An 18820-nucleotide genomic window follows, 5' to 3' on the forward strand; every position below is an offset into this window, starting at 1 on the left:
ATAACACCTCTACAATTTACTGAATACCACTAAAAAGATAAAAATATAAAGGGATTAAAATTTTGCTGTTAGACCTATTACTGAACAGATATTAGGGAACAGAATTCCTTTTAAATTTAAGACTTGCAACATAGATCTGGTATAACACTGCTCTCTTGTGGTTAAGTACATGCAGTTCATCTGCAGAATGTATCAACTGTTTACATCAATTATTTTCAACATTTTCAAATATATTTTATTCTAAGACTTTTTTGCTCTTTAGGGGTTTATCACAACCAGTGCCAACTCCACCCCTGCACACTGTGCTGCTACCTCTGTTACTTAAAGAGGGAATTTAGGCTCCTGCTTTTGGTTTTCTCACCCATTGAAATTAAATGCCTAAATTAGCCTGAAACAAAAAGTATACTTCCATCCTAATAATAATAAAAATGAGAGTCTGAACACTACAGCTCACATACAGAAATAATCTGCTTTTAAAGCCTCCTTCAGCCTTCCAGGCAAATAGCCTGAATGAAAATGTAAGCAGAAATTAAAAGGTAAAGCGGACTAGAAACATAGCTGGAGCAAAAGCACTGCATTGTTTTCCTTTCAACATGAAAAAAAAAAAATCAAATTCCTATTGCAGAAGGAGAAATCCTGCTGACAGGATTATTGGGGAAAATAATGAATATCAGAAGAAAGGCCTTTTGATTATTATAATTAGTCATTAGAACTAATTCTCTAAATAAGGAATACCGTGGAAACTGAAGTCTAGCACAATCAAAAATGCCTCTCAGCTAAATAGCTAAATTATAGCTAGATAAAACACAGTAAAATTATGATATTGCAAATGAAACTAGTATTTCAATCTCCTAGTACAAAACATGACATTTGAATTTAGAGAAAGAGATCCCTTTAGCAACACAGAAGGTTTTAGAATCTTCATTTTTTGCTAGGAGGGCAAGTTCAAATACCTTTTGTAGGTGCTTCCATATACATCTGAATGAATTAGGATTCATATTCACAAGGAAGTGATTTTCAGTCTTTTCTTTCTAGTTCTGTTAAACACAGGCCAAGATCATTTATTTGTAACTTAATTTTGAGATGTCCTAATATAAATTAAATAACAGATATTTGGGTTAATATCAGTTATCTTATAGAAGATAGCAATTTTATTAACACACACCCACAGATGGACAGGCAAAACATTTCTTTGCCAAAAAATTAGAGATACAAAAAGTACATTGAAAACTGATGATAAATACAATTATTTCTGTCAGTGACGGGTATTAAAAAAGAAAAATTATTTCTGAAGCACTAGAATTTGTAAGTAATCTGGGTAAATAATACTGAAATGGACAAAGTATTTCCCAAGTTGAAGGACAGCTGTCGTCTTTAGCCTTTACCCACAATATAATTTTAGATTTTGTTAAAACTATCACAGCAGTTAGACACTGGGCTCCTAAACAAAATGTTTCAAGGTATAACTATGGAGCATGACATGCATTGTTATAAACCACTGAAACATTTACAAACAGCAAGAGAGGAAAAAGCTTGTCTAAGACCTTTCCAGATTGTGCCTTTCACATTTGTCAAACTGCAAGAAACAAACGCAGATTTATACAGATACAAGCATTAATCCACATCTTTTTTCTTTTTACATAACTCAAGTTATTCTTTCTCACAACACATGCATTGGTTTTGATGGCTTTATAAGATTCGTTTCTTACAAAATCCCTTCTACACTTGCTATCCAATACCTGTCCCTTTTTTGCTATACTGTTTATAGTACCTTCAGCTTCATACTTCAACAAAGTATTTTGAAAAGTAATGAAAAAATTCCCTCTTTATAACCTTGGTGATTTACAAGAGGTATCCTATTCTTTCTAGGTAAGCTACATGCTTCCCATCCAAAACTTTGAAATTAAATTGGACAATTTAAAGTACACTGAGTTTCTCTGAGGGAAGCTCCCATATATACCATTACAGAATTTACCTACTTCCAATTTCTCAGAGGCAGAACTACATTTGTTAATCAAGGCTGGCACACTTGCTGATGAACCAGATGGTTCAAATGTGCTTCCTTGTAATAACTTCTCTCTTCTTCTTTTTAACCTATTTCTTTTATCCCCTGAGGATTAATATTCTCTCTTAATAATCCTTATACCTTGAAAAGTGAAAATCTTGAAGGACATAGTGACCAAGAGACTCTGACTATGCCAATACAGGAAGAAGTATTGAGACAAGAGAATTCGGTGAAATACTTGAATGGAATAGAACTGTTATACATATATACATATAGTACAAAATATATGATGCTGCATGCAAGCAGTAAGGCAAGAAAGGAAAAAAATAGTACATTTATTGAAGAAACACTACAATAGCTTCACTATTAAGTTATACTAAATTACATAAGTATTGCAAAGATATAACCAAATAAATAGGACATATCCACCTTTTGTAGATTTTATCCACAAAGATTTTCAAAACAGTTTTGCAAGGAAAAAGAAAAAAAGTATAAGCTGTAAAATGAAACTGAGAAAGGATAGTATGTCTTTCAAAACACCTCCAGAGACAGAAATCAGTTCAGCATTTTAAAACCTCAAACAAAATCACAAAAGCAAGCATTTTAGCAGGAGTTAGTGCCCTAATAGTTATTAATTGCATTATTAATCTTTTAACTACCACTTAGACTCTACAAAGTCAATTACGGAAGTTTACTTCACAGGCACTTTGAAAGAATTCGATAATTAATCCTAGACTTACACTTCAAAGAAGTTTCAAGAATCATTTTCTGTATCTAGCAATAATTCTCCCAAACAAGATAAAAGGGAAATGAATGGCCTGTGGGCTGACACGTGAGCAGAAGTTTGTAAGATGTCAAGCACTAGCACTGAAAAACAAAGAATATAAAGCAAAATAAAATAAATACATATATATAAAAACCTGCTTGGGTCTACAGTTTTGGTCACCGTCAGTTTTCAAATTCTAGAGGTTTGTCATTAAAACTTCAAGAGAAACAGCAAGGCTTTAAAGCTGCATCAAATTTCTAAAGGACCTACTGCTGCTTACATCAGTTCTCTTCAAAAAACGTAGCATGAATACCAAGACATTCCACCAGAAGCTAGCTGTCTCTGTATATTGGGTAACTTATTCTAACTGTGATTTTAAAATAAGTTATTAACAAATGTATGCTTTTCTTCAACATAATGTATTTATATTTATAAAAGAAATGAGATTATATAACCTCAATGTCTAAACGAACAAATAAAAGAATTATCAAGTTATTCTTCACAAATGCCAGTGAAACTATACATAAGATGGACCTTTTACATAGCAGTACATTCTCAATGCCGAATGTGTTAAGTATGATGAATATACATGCCTGAGAAAGAGAAAAAAATATTCATACTGATATTGAGGACAATGCTGTTCAGAAAAAAGCTGCATTTTCTCACTTAGACTTGTAATAATAAGGAATTGTATCTCAAAATAAGTGAAAGTTATTAAATCAAATCATGCCATTGACTGAGGGCAATATGAATGTCAAATTTTCAACTGTTTCTCTCATTACAGTGGGCTCATACTGCCCATTTTGACCAGGTAAAACTTTAGGAAGCCTTCATTTTTTCTATGTGTCTTTCAGCCAAGTCACAGCAGTATGTTAAACATTGGAATAGAATCTGCAAACTATTCAAATTTCACACAGACATGCAACAACAATGCTCTAAAGTTTCATACACAATTAATTCATAAATTATTCAGATAAACCTGGAAGGTAATACAGATATAGCCAAAGTCAGTGTCAGTATGAAAAACGTATTGCTAGATCATATGGGGATCTTTTCTGAGAACCTGGCACAGGAATCAGGATCACAAATGTCTCCCAGATACCTACAATCACTGGCAAACAGATTTCAGATAAAGCAGAAGTGAAATCTGCCGGAAGACCTTACCAACATGGGGACACCAGTTGCTTCAGTAGTCTTGCCTGAAGGACTTTCTTTTCCCAAGGCTTCCGATCAGTAACTCAAGGCTAACTTGTTTAGCAGGATCCCTTTGTCAGTTAGGCTTTTGCAAGAACCCCATATATGATTTTACTATTTAGGTAGGACTAAAGAACAATGTAATTAATTCCTGAAAAGAGGAATAGACTGAGGGCAGAGAATACTTTTACACATTCTCTGCTGTGCCCTTCCCCAAAACCTGTACCTTCACATACAGAGAGATGGCAGATTATATATTAATTGTCCCTCACAAGCAGCGACTATTTGGACAGGTCTGGTATATTATAGGAATTTGTCAGCAAACAGTGATATTCTGACAGTTCAGGTAATTGTATTTATTAGTCTCCTTGTAATGGGAATCTCACTGATAGAGAACTCAAATTTCTTTGGATCTCCTAGGGAAAAAAATCCTTAATAGTGCTTTTAAGCAACCACGTTGTACTTTTCCTTCTAGCCCTATTTACTCAAAATATTTGAAACATTTATTCTTGCTTCGATTTTATCAGTTGAAAAACTGGATATACTCTACACATTTCTTAGTCTTTCTAGTGGAAAAAGAAAAGCAGCTTTCATTCCAGAGACCTCCCCAGCAACTCCTGAAGGAAGACATCCTGCCCAAAAATTCATCAGGTGGTAGGAGAATAGATTTTCCAGAATTCTTCAGTGACAAGAATAAGGCAGCACATTTCACAAGATTGTTACAGCAGACCAATAGAGTGCCCATGTTCCTGAGTCTCTTCCTCCTCCCCCACATCACTGCCACATCTCAGAGTTGCATTGTCACTGAGCAATTCAGTCAGGGACCTTATGTAAACAAGATTTGTAGGTACAGAGCATGGATTCTAGGTGGGCACAGATAACCTCAGGTTGCTTCCAAGTTGTTGATGCAGATGTCTTAGTCAAAGAAAGCAAGATGACAAAGCCACGTTTCCTTTAGTTCTGAAAGGGAGAAAAATCTCTGCAATGCTAATCTTTTCATTACTAAACATCACTGTCCGAGTTTTGCAACTTCTTAGTAGTGAAAACTGTCAGATGTTACCAGATGCCACCCACAGACTTCTCAAGGTATACCAGGGCTCAATGCCTAACCTAATTTACATCTGGAACTACATAAAACAAAGAATCTGTTCTTGTAACACGTGTAGGTGGTACAATGTTGAAAAAAGTCACATGGCCCATAACTTACTCTTTTCCTTAAGGAAGCCAATCAGCTATACAAACTGCGTTACTGCACAATTCACATCAGACTAACACAAAAATCAGAGATAGTGCTGTATTGGGTTTGTGTGGCAAGGTTTTCGTAGTGGAGGCATTACAGGGGTGGCTTCTGTGAGAAGCTGCTGGAAGCTTCCCCCATGTCCGACAAAGCCAATGCCAGCCAGCTCCAAGATAGACCCGCCGCTGGCCAAGGCTGAGCCCATCAGCAATGGCAGTTGTGCCTCTGAGATAGCGTATTTAAGAAGGAAAAAAAGTTACAGGGGGGCACAGAAACAGCAGCTGGAGAGAGGAGAATATGCGAGAGAAACAACTCTGCAGACCCCTAGGTCTGTAAAGAAGGGGAGGAGGTGCTCCAGGCGCCAGAACAGAGATTGCCCCACAGCCCGTGGTGAAGACCATGGTGAGGCAGGCTGTCCCCCTGCAGCCCACGGAGGTCCACAGGGGAGCAGATCTTCACCTGCAGCCTGGGGAGGACTCCACACTGGAGCAGGGGATGAGCGAGGAATCCTCCCTCTGAGGAGGAAGGAGCGGCAGAAACAACATGTGATGAACTGACCGCAACCCCCATTCCCCCTCCCCCTGCGCTGCTGGGGTAGAAGGAGGGAGAGAATCTGGGAGGTGAAGTTGTGCCCAGAAGAGCGAGGGGTTGGGGGAAGGTGTTTTGAGATTCGGTTTTATTTCTCATTACCCTACTCTGGTTGATTGGCAATAAATTAAGTTAATTTTCCCCAAGTTGAGTCTGTTTTGCTCATGACAGTAATTGGTCAAGCGATTTCTCCCTGTCCTTATCTTGACCCATGAGACCTTTTGTTATATTTTCTCTCCCCTGTCCAGCGGAAGGGGGGGTGGTAGAACAGCTTTGGTGGGCACCCACCAACAACCTGAAGGGACACACAGCTCACTAACATCTGTAGATGCTTCTGAAGTCTGACACTAGATCCTTGGTTTAAGAGGTACTAAGAAAATTCTGAGAGAGTTCCCTTCCAAAATGAAAAGACACTTTCAAATTCAAAATTCCCACAGCAAAATGCTCCTGTAGGCCAAACTTGTAGTTAAACGATGAACTTGGGAGAGAACAGAAAAAACATACAAAAGGAGTCCAAAACAATAGTTCTGAAGAGAAGAAACTGCTGGTCACATAAAGCAACTGAAGTAGGAGAGAGACTACTGCATTCAGGGCTTTGCAGATTAGTTCAGTCTCTCACAGCAAGAATTCCACCTTCACGTTTGTCAGTCACAACAGAATGGCCACAAACCCTAACCCCCCTGGATCTATGAATGCTCAGATAACACAGGAGATAACTTGTTCCACCTCATCACACTACAGATACTGAGCAAAAGGGAGCTGATTCATAGGCTTTGTGCTCACCAAGACTCACCTCCCTTCATATCCTCTTCTGCAAGCACTGCATGGACTTCCCTCACCATTGCTCCCTGCTGCCCCTGTAAATATCAGAGACCACAGCAGCAGACAAAAAACAATGGGAAGCTTTGATAGAAGAGGGCAAGATTGCTAAGTACAAGGCCAAACTGGCTATTCTGTATGGATTTCATAGCAGTTGTCAAGTTTAGATAGAGAATGAGGCAAATGTGTACTTTGAAAGTGGAGCAAAAGGGAAGGTCAAACTGTTATGAACCAAGAGAGGAATGGGAGAATGTGATAAAGTTCAATAATCACTCAATTCAGAAAAAAACATCTAGAAGACATAACTTTAGAAGCATAAAATCGCAAGTCACTTAAGCTCCAGTTTTAAACAAAAGACAACTTCTAAAACAGAAGTATGGGATTTGCACAGTAATTTCTTACAATTGTGCAAATAAGACTCAGCAGTAAGCGGGAATCCATCTGCCAGTCTACTCTGTGTAAGTGAGCAGGGAAATATGGGGGACACAGGACATACAAGGGACATATTCAACAGTCTAATTGATAGGATTTTTGTTTTATACATCAGGATCATTAGACAAAAGAAGAAGTGAAGGCAGCTATTGTAAGCAGGGGATCATAATAAATTTGCAAATAAGGGACTCTTAAGTACTCTGGCAGGAAAAATGTAAGCTCTATTTTAATTAATTTCATATCATACAATTTATTTAAGAAGTTGTCTAATATGGTCAGTTCTTAACAAAAAAGTTAGTCTGCAACACAAAATGCCACTACCACAGACATCTATGATATAACAGAAATTTTATTTTATAAACTCTTGTAAGCAAAACAGACTTCATATGGAGAAGCTAAGGAGGGATTTAATGTTTAACATATGGAATTTAGATTATGTGCTAGCAGATCTCTCTACAAGGTCTTTTTTATCTCAGAACACAACTCCCCCATAATATGGGCATTTAACAGACAGCCTGTAGTTTACTTACAGCACAACAAGGCTTCACAAACAAAAAAGTTCATCTACTGACCCAAAATAAATTAGAATATTGTTTGCACATGGAATACAGATTTGCATCAGCAAACTGCAAGGAAAACTGAGGCAACCATACCATTCTAATAAAACAGTATTAGCTACTATTATATACAGTCAGTTATATATCAACACACTTTCAAGAAGTTTACCCTTCCTCGTTATTTACACTGGAGTGCAAACAGACCACACACCTCAGCTGCCACACCAATAATTATTTTTCTTTCACACACACTTCTTTCCTGCATTGCCCAGGTTTCAAACACACTGCTCCATAGCAATAAAATCCTTCTTTTGGTTCTGTGCTTCTCATAAAAGCATTACATCCACAAGTTTGGCTGCTGGGAAACTAGGGAGAAGGAATAGGCAATTTTACAAAGCCTGCAACACCTGAACTTCAATAGCATAGGAGAGACACGTTCCAGAACACATTACAGCACCTTACAGCAGTTTCAAAGTACACCTGCCACTTGTACACACTATGAAGTTGCCTCAGAAGTCTCCATCAGTTAAATAAGAGCTCTCACTTTCCACGTTGGTACCTGTTTAACTTCATCAGTTCTTATAAGGCTAGATTTTGCATTTGCCTTCAGACTGCAACGTCCAACCTGGGAAGCAGGGACACAGTTAAAACAAAATTATACCCAAGACAATTGAATGAGAAGACGTTTACAATAAAGACAGTTTGGAAAAGTTCTTGCACTTCTCTTAACATAGGAAGAATAAAATGGTAAGCCTGTGCAATTGCTTTAAGTACATTTATTCTTCAAAACACTCAAGGGTAAACTAGAGGCTTGACTACAAGCTCTTAAGATTATTCTGCTTTAACCAGAAAAAGTCTATCTTTCTGTACCTACTTCTGAATATGCTGGCCTTAAGCAGTCTCTCTTCCAGCACTTTATAATGCAGCTGTTAGATCCTGGAATGAAAGCTCTTCTATAGACAAGCTGTTTCAGGATCTGACTTTGATCTTTGTGTCTAGAATCAGGTATGTCAGCTATGCAATGCAATGGTCTGCAGCATTCAAAATACAAGCCTGGGTGTTTTTAACAAGTTTCTTATTTTTCCTTTGGGGGGAAAAAAAAAAAAGTCAACAGGAAAATTTATTAAGACTGCACCAGAGCTGTTGGCTCATTATGGTCTGTAAAATATATGCTACATTTCACTTGCAGAATCATTGTGGCAACTGAAATTAAAAAAAAATTAAAAATCATTATAGCCAGAAATAGAAACACACACCTTGGCTTTCCTTATGTTTTCAGCCAAGCAGCTGGCCACGCATATAAATGGCTGACTTTAAAGAACGTCTGGATTGCCATGATACGTTTTGCATTATTATTTCCCTCCATTAGGCTAACAAATGCCACAGTCCAAATCTTTATCTCACTCTTAAGATACAAAGATAGAATTGCTAAGCAGAGACACAGTTTAAATTACTGCCACCTCTTTCTATCCATCTCATCTAAGCAGTTCTGACGTTTGTGGAGGTCTTTAACAAATAACCAACAGTACTACTGGACTGTTGAAGTAGCTTTGCGCAGGCTGCTCTAGAGAAACCAGCACTCAGAACTACCTTAGTCTGATTGCTCTGTCTACCACGCTTTTCTTGTTCATAGCAAAACCTGTATTTTTCATGGCTTTGCAACAGCATTCAGAATCACATCTCATTCTGGTTAAAAATGCAAACTGTGTGAAAATGACGCTACCTCAAAGAAAACTATTACAGCCAGTGCTTTCATTTTCATTTCTGAACACATAGCACGTGTTAGTCAGACTTCTCTGTACCTTCCCAGCATCTTCATTTGTAAAATTAGTCAATAAGTAGTTAGTATTACCAACTAGAAACAGAGTTTCTAGTCATGGATACTTGCCAGTTACCATCAAGCAGATGTCCATAGTTCAATCAACTATGAGCTGAATTTTTAAAGTCTGTCTTCTAAGTTTTTCCTCTTGGCACATCTAGAAGTGTATTTACCAGTCTAAATCCACCCAAAATAATTAATCTTCGAGATTCTCTGCCTTGATTATACTTGAAAAAAGAAACTGCCTAGGCTGATGGCTTAAAAACATTGTAGAGAAGTTGTACACTCGTGAAAACCCTGCAACTATCCACAAAAACAGCAGTCACTTCAAGAATATGAAAACAAATTCTTATATAAAAACATACCAGTGGGATCTCTGGACTAGAAAATGGGGAGCTATCAAAAGATCGGTTTTCTTTGTCCACGGAATCATCTTCGTCACCATTTTTATATGCAAATTTCTGCTTTAGTGCATGAGTTAGTAGAGCAACTGGATCCCAATCTGAACTTTGCCTCTTTTGGGGTCTAGAAAGAGGAGTACCTCCAGGTGACCTACAAAAAAAAGAAAATTACTGTCTCCTGCCCCTAATCCTGTACTGAGTGATCCACAACCTAGAGACGCAACTTCTGTATACACCCTATCCTAATAAATCCCCGATTACACAAATAATGCTGCTAATGTTGACAGCAATTCACCAGATCAGACTAATACAAGTACACCCAACAACTTGTCAGACAGATTCTTAACTTGAAAATACAACTTGATGTTGTTCAATAAAGAAAAATGGCAGTAAATCAACACAAAGTATTAAAACATTGCAAATAGATAATGAGCTAAAAAAAGACAAAATGTGCAGTTTTCATAGCAGGTCTCATTTATAAGTTATATTAAGGTATGTTAGTGGGAGATTCCCATTAACATATTTCATAACCATTGTGAACATAACTGGATTTAAACTTCATTAATTTTAAGTTCAGAACAGCATGCCTTTCTATGGTCTCAAGAGAAAGAACAAACTTACAAAATTCCTCAGAGCAATTATATTCAAAGAAAACAGCCACTTTGTTCAAGTAAAATATGCAGCCAGGTGACCATAAAGCACCATTTATAAACCACACGTTTCATTATAAAAAAAATTATCATCGGATCGGGCACAAAGGCTTCAAAGACAGTTTTTCCCTCCAAGTGAGCACCTGAGCATTCAAATATGAAAATTTCATAGGCAAAAATTACAAAGCAGAGTTTGTATTTTAATTTAGAGAAACTGTTCTTAAAATCAAAAGATAGCAAAGAGATGTAAGATCAAAACAGCACCTGCACCCCAAAACCTAACATAAACGTGGAAGTTAGTGACTAGCCCAATAAAAGAAATCGTAAGAAAGACTTCCTAACCATCAAGATATTGGGGAAAAAAAAAATTCTAGAGGTATTCCAACTTCTGTTAGTAAAGTGCTATCTCCAGGACAATGAATTGTACCTATTAATGCACACTGACAGCACTGAGTTCAAAGTCTGGCAGTTACAGTTGATGTCATTTAACATGAAACCTGAAAGGACTGAGTTCACCCTTCCTATAAAACCAAGCTCTTAGAGCACTTCCCCTACGTGCAGGCTAGTGTTCGGGTGGTAGCAACTGGGGTCTTCAGGCCATCAACTTCTGAGAACAGAGGTCTTCCCTTTACAGTGCACACATTAACTAACGTCAGACTGCTGCGTGAAAGATGATAGCAATTTTGATCATCATTACTACCTCCAACAATATGAATTCATTATTCACTTAAGTTCTACCTTCAGAAGACAGGCAGATGCCTAAATCCAGAAAGGCATTTCGGATGCACAGCTACCACTTACTACTAACTACGTCTCTGCTCAACATGATGGTTGCTAAAACTGTCAAACCGAACATTTTACTTTCTTCACTCACTGTACATGGAATTATATGGGAGAAAACATATATAAGGCAACACACAGGTTTATCTAAGTGCACTTTATATTTGCTTCATTTATTGTGAAAATGTCATCAAAAGTGTAACGATATGCTTTAGAGTTGCATATAGATAATTTGCCCAACACTTGTGCTAGTTATTTTCAGGGATAAAGCTCACAGTTAAGAAAATGCTGAAATAAGAATGCATTAAGTTTTGGTAAGTGACATTCTTCCCACATCTAGAGCTCCAAATATTCATTACAGACTCAGTTGTTCTTATATACTTTTTCAACTCAAGAAGTTCAGAACAGACATCTGACAACCTCTATTACACCTAGCATAGCAAAGCAACAGTGACCTGAAGAGGTATTGCAGTCTTTAGTAATGCATTTTTGCATTACTGTGCTTACCATCAAACCAGTACACCATTAAAAATACCTACAATCCAACTGCAATATTGAATCAAATTTATGAAACGTTTTCAATAAAAGATACAGCATGTATTTTCTTTAGCGCTACAAAGCCAGGACCAGGATACTTTGGGTATGCTACCAGTAGTTTTCCAATGTTTCCACAAGGATTTGTCTTTTCACAGTGACTCCAAAAACTTAATTTGTTCAGATCAGTTTTCTGTGGCGGTGTAGGCAACTTTGTAAGAAATCTCCAAATAGCAATACAGACACCAACCTGCGATTTGTATACTAAAGCAAGAGACTAGTTTTAAATGCTGTGATACTCAGCATGTTTTAAATGCATCCAAAAGCCATGTCGCAAGTATCTTACATTCCAAGCTGTGAACTTAGAAGTTGCGAACTTAAGTTTGTCAGCAGCTGTTCATTAAATGATGTTTCACATTGGTGTTCTTTGGTGCTACTTAAGTGCTGTGATGCTTATGTAGTCTTGGCTTACTCAGATACACATTCAATTCAACCTACCTCTCAATAGCACGCAACTGAACTTTGTTTAGGTCTTTCAAAACATCCATCATACTAGGAATGTTCTTTGTGCTCTGGTGATCAGCACTATCACCTGCAGTTGAACCACTGTTTCTTGCTGCACGACGTTGTTTTATAAGTTCAATTGCTGAATTACTAGCATCAACACCAGATGGTAGACCAGAAGGAAGTGGAGGAGGCGAGGGAATTACAAAATGATTGTGAGAGACAGACAATGGAGTAGAAGTCATGGCTGGCACTGGGTAAAATCCATCTGGAGTGCTGAATGTTTTAAAGGCTTCTGGATGCAGTTATAAAAGAAAAATAGTGATTTTATTTTTAGTCAGTATACCTTCAATTAACAATATTAAGCAACATACAGGATGACTCAGCTTTAAGTCAAGATAACACAGCCCTCTTAAAGCACTGTCTTACATACCTCATGCATTATACCACAGAAGAATTATATTTAAAACAAAGAACATTTTTTTATTTCAAAGCCACAGATTCAGAACTCATGGAATAATGAATCTGAGGTGTCTTATGCTGCTCTGATTTTCCCCATTTGTGTCTTCAATCTAAGCACTAGATAAATCAGCAAAGCAGCACTCCAACAGCAAAGCAGCATGCTACTACATACAGTTCATTCTCAATGGTCTGTAGGTTAGAATAACCCACATGAAGCAAAAGCAAAGGTAACCACAAAACACGTAAAATGGACTACAATACAGAGCACAACGGAGAAGAGACAAAAGAAGAGCCAACAGAACAGCTAACTATCACAGAGGTGTCTCACAATAGCACACACAGGTGACTACCTCGCACCAGCCCAAGTATTTCAACAACCACAGTGGAGTTCGTCTGCAAGTAAGACAATCAAGACCTCAAAACTTTTAAAGGGGAAGAAAAAGTCACAAGATAGTTGGTCTCCAGTATGAACTTCTACCTTTGATACTCTAGTGACACACCTGTTTGCTGCATTTGTTTTTGTTAAAGCCTGAATCTGACTGACTTAGAATACTTTTTCTATCCATTATTTTGATAACTTGTCAGAAACAGCACAAAAACGCAACAGGATAATTAATAGCCTATAACTTTTTTAAAGAGTAACTGGTAGCCTATAGATAGTGTTGTTAGTAAGCTCCTTTACAAACATGGAAATGAGTATAAAGATCACTTAGAATCAACTGCATTCGAAATTGGTAAACAGGCCACAAAATAGAACCGGGGGGGGGGGAAGGGGATAGGTGCCAAATACTAAAAAGAGAAACAAAATACTATATTCTATATATTTAGTGGGTGTAACTTCAGTTAAAGAAGTTCTCTATCAATATCAGACATGGCAAGCTGTGAACAGGAACTCTACAGCAAAAAAAGGAAAACTGGTTTGCTTCAAACCAGAAGGGCTTACGTGATGGTAAGCTTCCCAATGTCTGCGCTGAAACAATTGCAGCCATCTGAGCACGAAGAAAGGTTAGCTCATCTTCAAGCGCAGAAATCTTCTGGAGTGCTGCTTGATCAAAATGACTGTCTTTTTGTGTACTGTGTTTTGGAACACCTTGTGTTGAATCTGTAGATGGATGTAGGTCACGATAAGCTGTACTTTTTTCTTTTATCCATAATTCAGTCCTAGAGAGCAACAAAACACAGTTTCAAAAGGCTAAGCCAACATTGGAAATCTCAAAACTTACTCTCTGCTCAAGCAAGTTATCATCATTCAGCAAGACATAAATTTGCAAACTATTTAAAATAAAACTTAAAAGTTTTAACTACTCATAACCTTAAAAATATTTTAAGTCTCCATTTGCTCAAGTACAATGCAGATCCTTAAAAAGCCATCAAAAAAATAGTCAGATAATTTACTCAGGGATAGACTATACATCATAAGGTCATAATGCAGGATTGAGCTGTTATTATTCAAAAACTATTAGACTGACACCAAAAAGGTGCATCTCCCTCCTCCCTACCTAAAACAGTAGATATGAAAGGCAGGGAGAGTCAAATAATAGTGATCTCCTAATTAGAATTCACACATTTTAGTCATTTATCAAACTCTACGAGATAAACACCACAAGCAGCAAAGAAGTTACAGTCTTTCAGAACATATATTGGAGAATAATCATAAATTTTAATACACACTTAGAGTAAGAACGTCATCTTCTGTAAGCTACAAATGAACACAGACTGCATTAGAAAATTGTGCTACAAGTCTCATGTTTTAATTTTAAAAATTGTTCCAAGTCTGTGTCTGCAGAATTAACTTTAAAATGAGTGCAAACAAATTATTAAACAAAGAAAGAGGTTAAATTTACTTTCTTTATTTATTCAAGATGTACTAAGTTTTGACTGAAACAAACCCAGACCTTTTCCCTTATATTAACCATCCTTTACTTCAAACCAGATCTGCAGCATTGCTTTCTGATTTGCCAAAACCCCTTGCTCTTCACACTGGCTTAGAAGAAAAAGATATTAATTAAAATACTTGTTCTTGAAAAACATCCCACAGAACCAGGAGAGGAGGAGGAAGAAAGAATGAAAACAACAAAAGAATGAACTTTTATGGCTCTGTGAATCAGACTGACTGAAGAACAGTACAAGCAAAACAAAACAGGCCACAGTTCCTTTTAACAATATTCTTACTCTTCCAGTATTTTACAGCTGCTGCAAAAAAACCTTCCATAATTCAACAGTAACAAGTCAGGAATCACAAGATGAAGCACAGCTTTCTCAAAACTTCTCTAACAAAAAGTGTGTTATTTCACCAGATTCTTGCAGTTTTGTTACCAGCAAACAACACAAAGATCACAGACACACAGGTGCCAATATGAAGTAGAATTACATTGTCCGATACAGATGTAGTACAAGACAATATGAATGTCCAAATTTTAATCTTGGCTCTGATTTTGAACAGATCCTTTAGAGGAACAGTAAGCCAACTTTCTATTTCTTCTCTAGTCGGGGTCAGAAAAGACTTGTATACTATTTGTGTCTGCAAATTCCTGGATAATTTGTCATGTCACAGTACTACTTCATAATTGTAAAAATATTTTCCTTTAGCACTCTGTAAAAGCTAGAAAGAATTATAAAAACTATATTAAAGATATTTTTTTTAAAAATAAATTATATTTTTCTTTCCATCAAAGCAACCATCAAGGTTTACACACATAGCACTGCAGTAATCAATGTCAAAAAGAGACATTCAAGTATTTTTTCTTGTTCTCACCTTTATAACATTTAACAAAATGCTTATAAACTAAAATGATAAGAATAATCTTATTGTATGTTGCAATATGCAAGTTCTCCTTAAACTCCCTCTCTCACAAAATACTTTGTGAATGAAAACAAACTACCAGTAATGCATCTGATACACTATTACGTGGAAAAAAGAGGGTACTCAATTTCAGAAATCTTTCAGCTAAGAATACTATACATACTAAGAATTCCCAGGTAAGCAGGAACTGCTTCCCTAAAAAAACCAAAATGTTTCTAGGGTTGGTTTAGCTGGAACCCTGAAAGGGCTAGGAAAAAAAAAAGAAAAAAACACCCCCAAACACAAAACCACGCAACACAAAGAAGAGAAGAGATAAATTACTTTTATTACTCCTTTTTATGCATATATTCTACTTTTACGTACCGAAGCTTAGTAAATGCTTGTCCCTCATCATTTGCCACCCACAGGACATCAGCAAGTGATGGAGTTACAGGCATTGGAGCGGTGCTTTGCTCATTATTACCCAACAGACCTGGGTCTTGAACAAGCTAAAAACAAACAAACAAAAAGTATGAAGAGAAAGCAGATTCAACACGTACTAAAGGTTCTGCCTTGGCAAAAGGAACTTTTAAACAGTGCTGTAAGCAACCTGAAAACAGTGAACATAAGGGATGCAACACAAGAGTTACACAAGCTAAGAAGAACAGGAAAGCTATTACTACATTAAGAAACTAGAAAACTTAAATAACAATGTATCACTTACTTTAAAATAAGGTCTGGGGTAGGGCTCTAAGGAAAGAATTGTCCCAAGTCTACGGACAACACTTCGAGTAGATCCATATTCCTTTTTTTGGCAAACAGATACGACCTAAAAATCAGAATACCTTTTAATCTGAGAAGCAAAATCAAAGCCCTCTGTTCTTACAATCAAAGTTATTAAATAATTTAGATTTATATGTTATTAAATATAATGCAGTTAGGTTAACCTAATTTTACAATGCTCTTCTCAAGCTGAAAGTCCAAAGAGGTGTCGTGGTTTAACCCCAGCCAGCAACTAAGCACCACACAGTCACTCATTCACTCCCCTGCATCCAGCGGGACAGGGGAGAAAATTGGGAAAAAGAAGTAAAACTCGTGGGTTGAGATAAGAACGGTTTAATAGAACAGAAAAGAAGAAACTAATAATGATAACACTAACAAAATGACAACAGTAGTAATAAAAGGACTGGAATGTACAAATGATGCACAGTGCAATTGCTCACCACCCGCTGACCAACACCGAGCTAGTCCCCAAGCGGCGATTCCCTGCCCCCTCTTCCCAGTTCCTATACCAGACGGGATGTCCCATGGTATGGAATACACCATTGGCCAGTTTGGGTCAGGTGCCCTGGCTGTGTCCTGTGCCAACTTCTTGTGCCCCTCCGGCTTTCTCGCTGGCTGGGCATGAGAAGCTGAAAAATCCTTGACTATAGTCTAAACACTACTTAGCAACAACTGAAAACATCAGTGCTGTTAACATTCTTCTCATACTGAACTCAAAACATAGCACTGTACCAGCTACTAGGAAGACAGTTAACTCTATCCCAGCTGAAACCAGGACAAGAGGCCTGCACTGTTTTAACAGACTGTTTCCAAAACACTGCCAAGGTACAGCCTGTACCCAGTATATTTTAGAGCAGCACAAAGGCCAACAAGGAATGTAGCAGCTGTATCAAGTAGCTAGCAATATTCTAAGATACTGACGCAAGAAAAAGCACGTATTTGAGTAAACATCTGCATCTATATAAGTCTTGAGGAAAAAAAAATCAGTAAAGCATTGAAACAAGTTTAGTGTACCTTGACCTGATACTTCCTTATGACTGCATATAACTGCTGGAAACGCCTTCTCGACGAGACTGCTGAAGGAAGACACGTTCTGATTGTATGACTGATACTGCTGCCAAATACAAGAGTTTCCAAAAATACGGCCTGTAAAACAAACAAACAAACAAACAAAACCCAAACAAACAAAAAAACCAAACCAAACCAGGGAACTCCCCTCAGTGAAACCAGAAAATAACCAGGATAACTCAAACTACTGCTCCTAGAGATAATTTAGCAGTTTCACATAAACAACCAAGAACTTCCTCAGAACTAAAGTTGCAGCAGCGCCTCGCTATTCACGCCCATCACTGAAGAGCTGCCCAGAAACTCACGCTCTAACACCGGATCCTGACACTGCACTAGATAACCTTTTCAGTTTCCCATACAACACCTCTCCCGGGTCTCTGAAAACACAGGATTAACTGCAATTTGGGAATCGTTATCTAGCTTTTCATTTAAAACAGCAAAACAGCTGAAGTTGCTAATTTATTCCACCCCACCCCACCCCCCGTTCAGAGAAAAAAAGAACCACTTGAATGGCCGTATCAGAACAGTGACCCCACCAAATCCCACGTGCGGGCAGCGCGTCTCATTATACCAATCGGGCTTCCCCATACCGACGAACCCAAGCGTACCCAAGGAGCAAAGCCCGTCCTACCGCAAGCCTGCGGCGGCTCCGCGGTGACGACCCTTCCTCCCCGTCACCGCAACGGCTGCAGACAGGACGCCCCGCACTAGCAGGTCTCCGGGCGCCGCCCGGCAGGAGACAGCCCCCGCCCCGGGTCTCACCTGGTCGGGCGGCCAGCCGAAGTACTCCAGCACCCGCCTGAGGAGAGCCAGCACCAGCGCCATGGCGGCCGCGCCCGCCGCAGGGCGGAAGGGAGAGGTCGCCGCCCCCCGCGCAGGCAGGGACACCGCGCCGAGCCACGGCCGGCCTCCGCGGCGCTCCCCCCTCAGCGGCAGGCAGCCAGCCGGTGCCCCCTCTCCTCCTCGGGAGCGCCGCACAGCTCCCCTTACCCGCCGCCGGCGCCCCGAGCCCCCGCCTCAGGCGGCGGCGACGAGCGCACAAGCCGCTCCGCAGCCCGGCTAGGCCGCCCGGGCTGGCAGCACCAATCAGGAGCAGGGGCGGGACAGAAAGGCTACCGCGCCAATAGGAAGTAGCCAGTGCTTAGCGCGGAGCCAGTAAGGGAGGGAGGGCGGAGCGCGCTCGCGGGGGGTGTCGGGAGGGGGGCACGTTCGAATGCCGCTGCGCGCTGCTCGCCGCCCGGAGCGCCGCCGGGCCCCTGCTGGTGGTCCCAGCCCGCCCCCTCCTCCGTGGCGGACTGACGAGCGTCGTCGGGCTGCGCTGCAGCTTCACGCGCCAGAATGGTGCGAGGTACCCTGCTCGTGAGAAGCCGTAACTTCAGGGTGTGCAACAGCCGAAGAGGGTACGCGTCAACAGACGAGGCACGCTGGGGCAGGAGGGC

General features: G+C 39.1%; 1 protein-coding gene across 3 annotated transcripts; it reads right to left on the reverse strand.

Moving 5' to 3' along the window:
* Positions 1–7372: 7372 nt before the first annotated feature.
* On the reverse strand, positions 7373–18410 carry MTFR2 (mitochondrial fission regulator 2). Of its 3 annotated transcripts, XR_007505991.1 has the most exons (9): positions 18144–18410; positions 17328–17459; positions 16255–16359; positions 15915–16039; positions 13692–13909; positions 12281–12581; positions 9783–9969; positions 8473–8682; positions 8145–8223 (listed from the first exon to the last, which is right to left on the reverse strand). XR_007505991.1 is itself a non-coding variant. In XM_049799885.1 (8 exons), exons 1-8 carry the CDS (start codon positions 18204–18206, stop codon positions 8125–8127), a joined length of 1227 nt encoding a protein of 408 aa, XP_049655842.1. In that variant the 5' UTR covers positions 18207–18410; the 3' UTR covers positions 7373–8124. The 3 variants fall into 3 exon arrangements, 2 of the variants coding, with proteins under 2 accessions (XP_049655842.1, XP_049655841.1); XM_049799885.1 differs by lacking the exon at positions 8473–8682 and having other exon boundaries at positions 7373–8223; positions 12281–12578; XM_049799884.1 differs by lacking the exon at positions 8473–8682 and having other exon boundaries at positions 7373–8223; positions 18144–18408.
* Positions 18411–18820: the final 410 nt, after the last annotated feature.

The sequence above is a fragment of the Accipiter gentilis genome, chromosome 5 (genome assembly GCF_929443795.1).
Source record: "Accipiter gentilis chromosome 5, bAccGen1.1, whole genome shotgun sequence".
In the NCBI taxonomy this organism is placed as follows: Eukaryota; Metazoa; Chordata; class Aves; order Accipitriformes; family Accipitridae; genus Astur; species Astur gentilis.

Excerpts from the sequence above, each read along its gene's own strand:
- MTFR2 (XM_049799884.1), bottom strand. The coding sequence starts at position 18,206 with ATGGCGCTGGTGCTGGCTCTCCTCAGGCGGGTGCTGGAGTACTTCGGC. Across the intron at positions 17,460-18,143 it reads TCGGCTGGCCGCCCGACCAG|GCCGTATTTTTGGAAACTCT; the intron begins GTGAGACCCGGG and ends TTTGTTTTACAG. Across the intron at positions 12,582-13,691 it reads ATTGGGAAGCTTACCATCAC|AAGCCTTTAAAACATTCAGC; the intron begins GTAAGCCCTTCT and ends AACTGCATCCAG.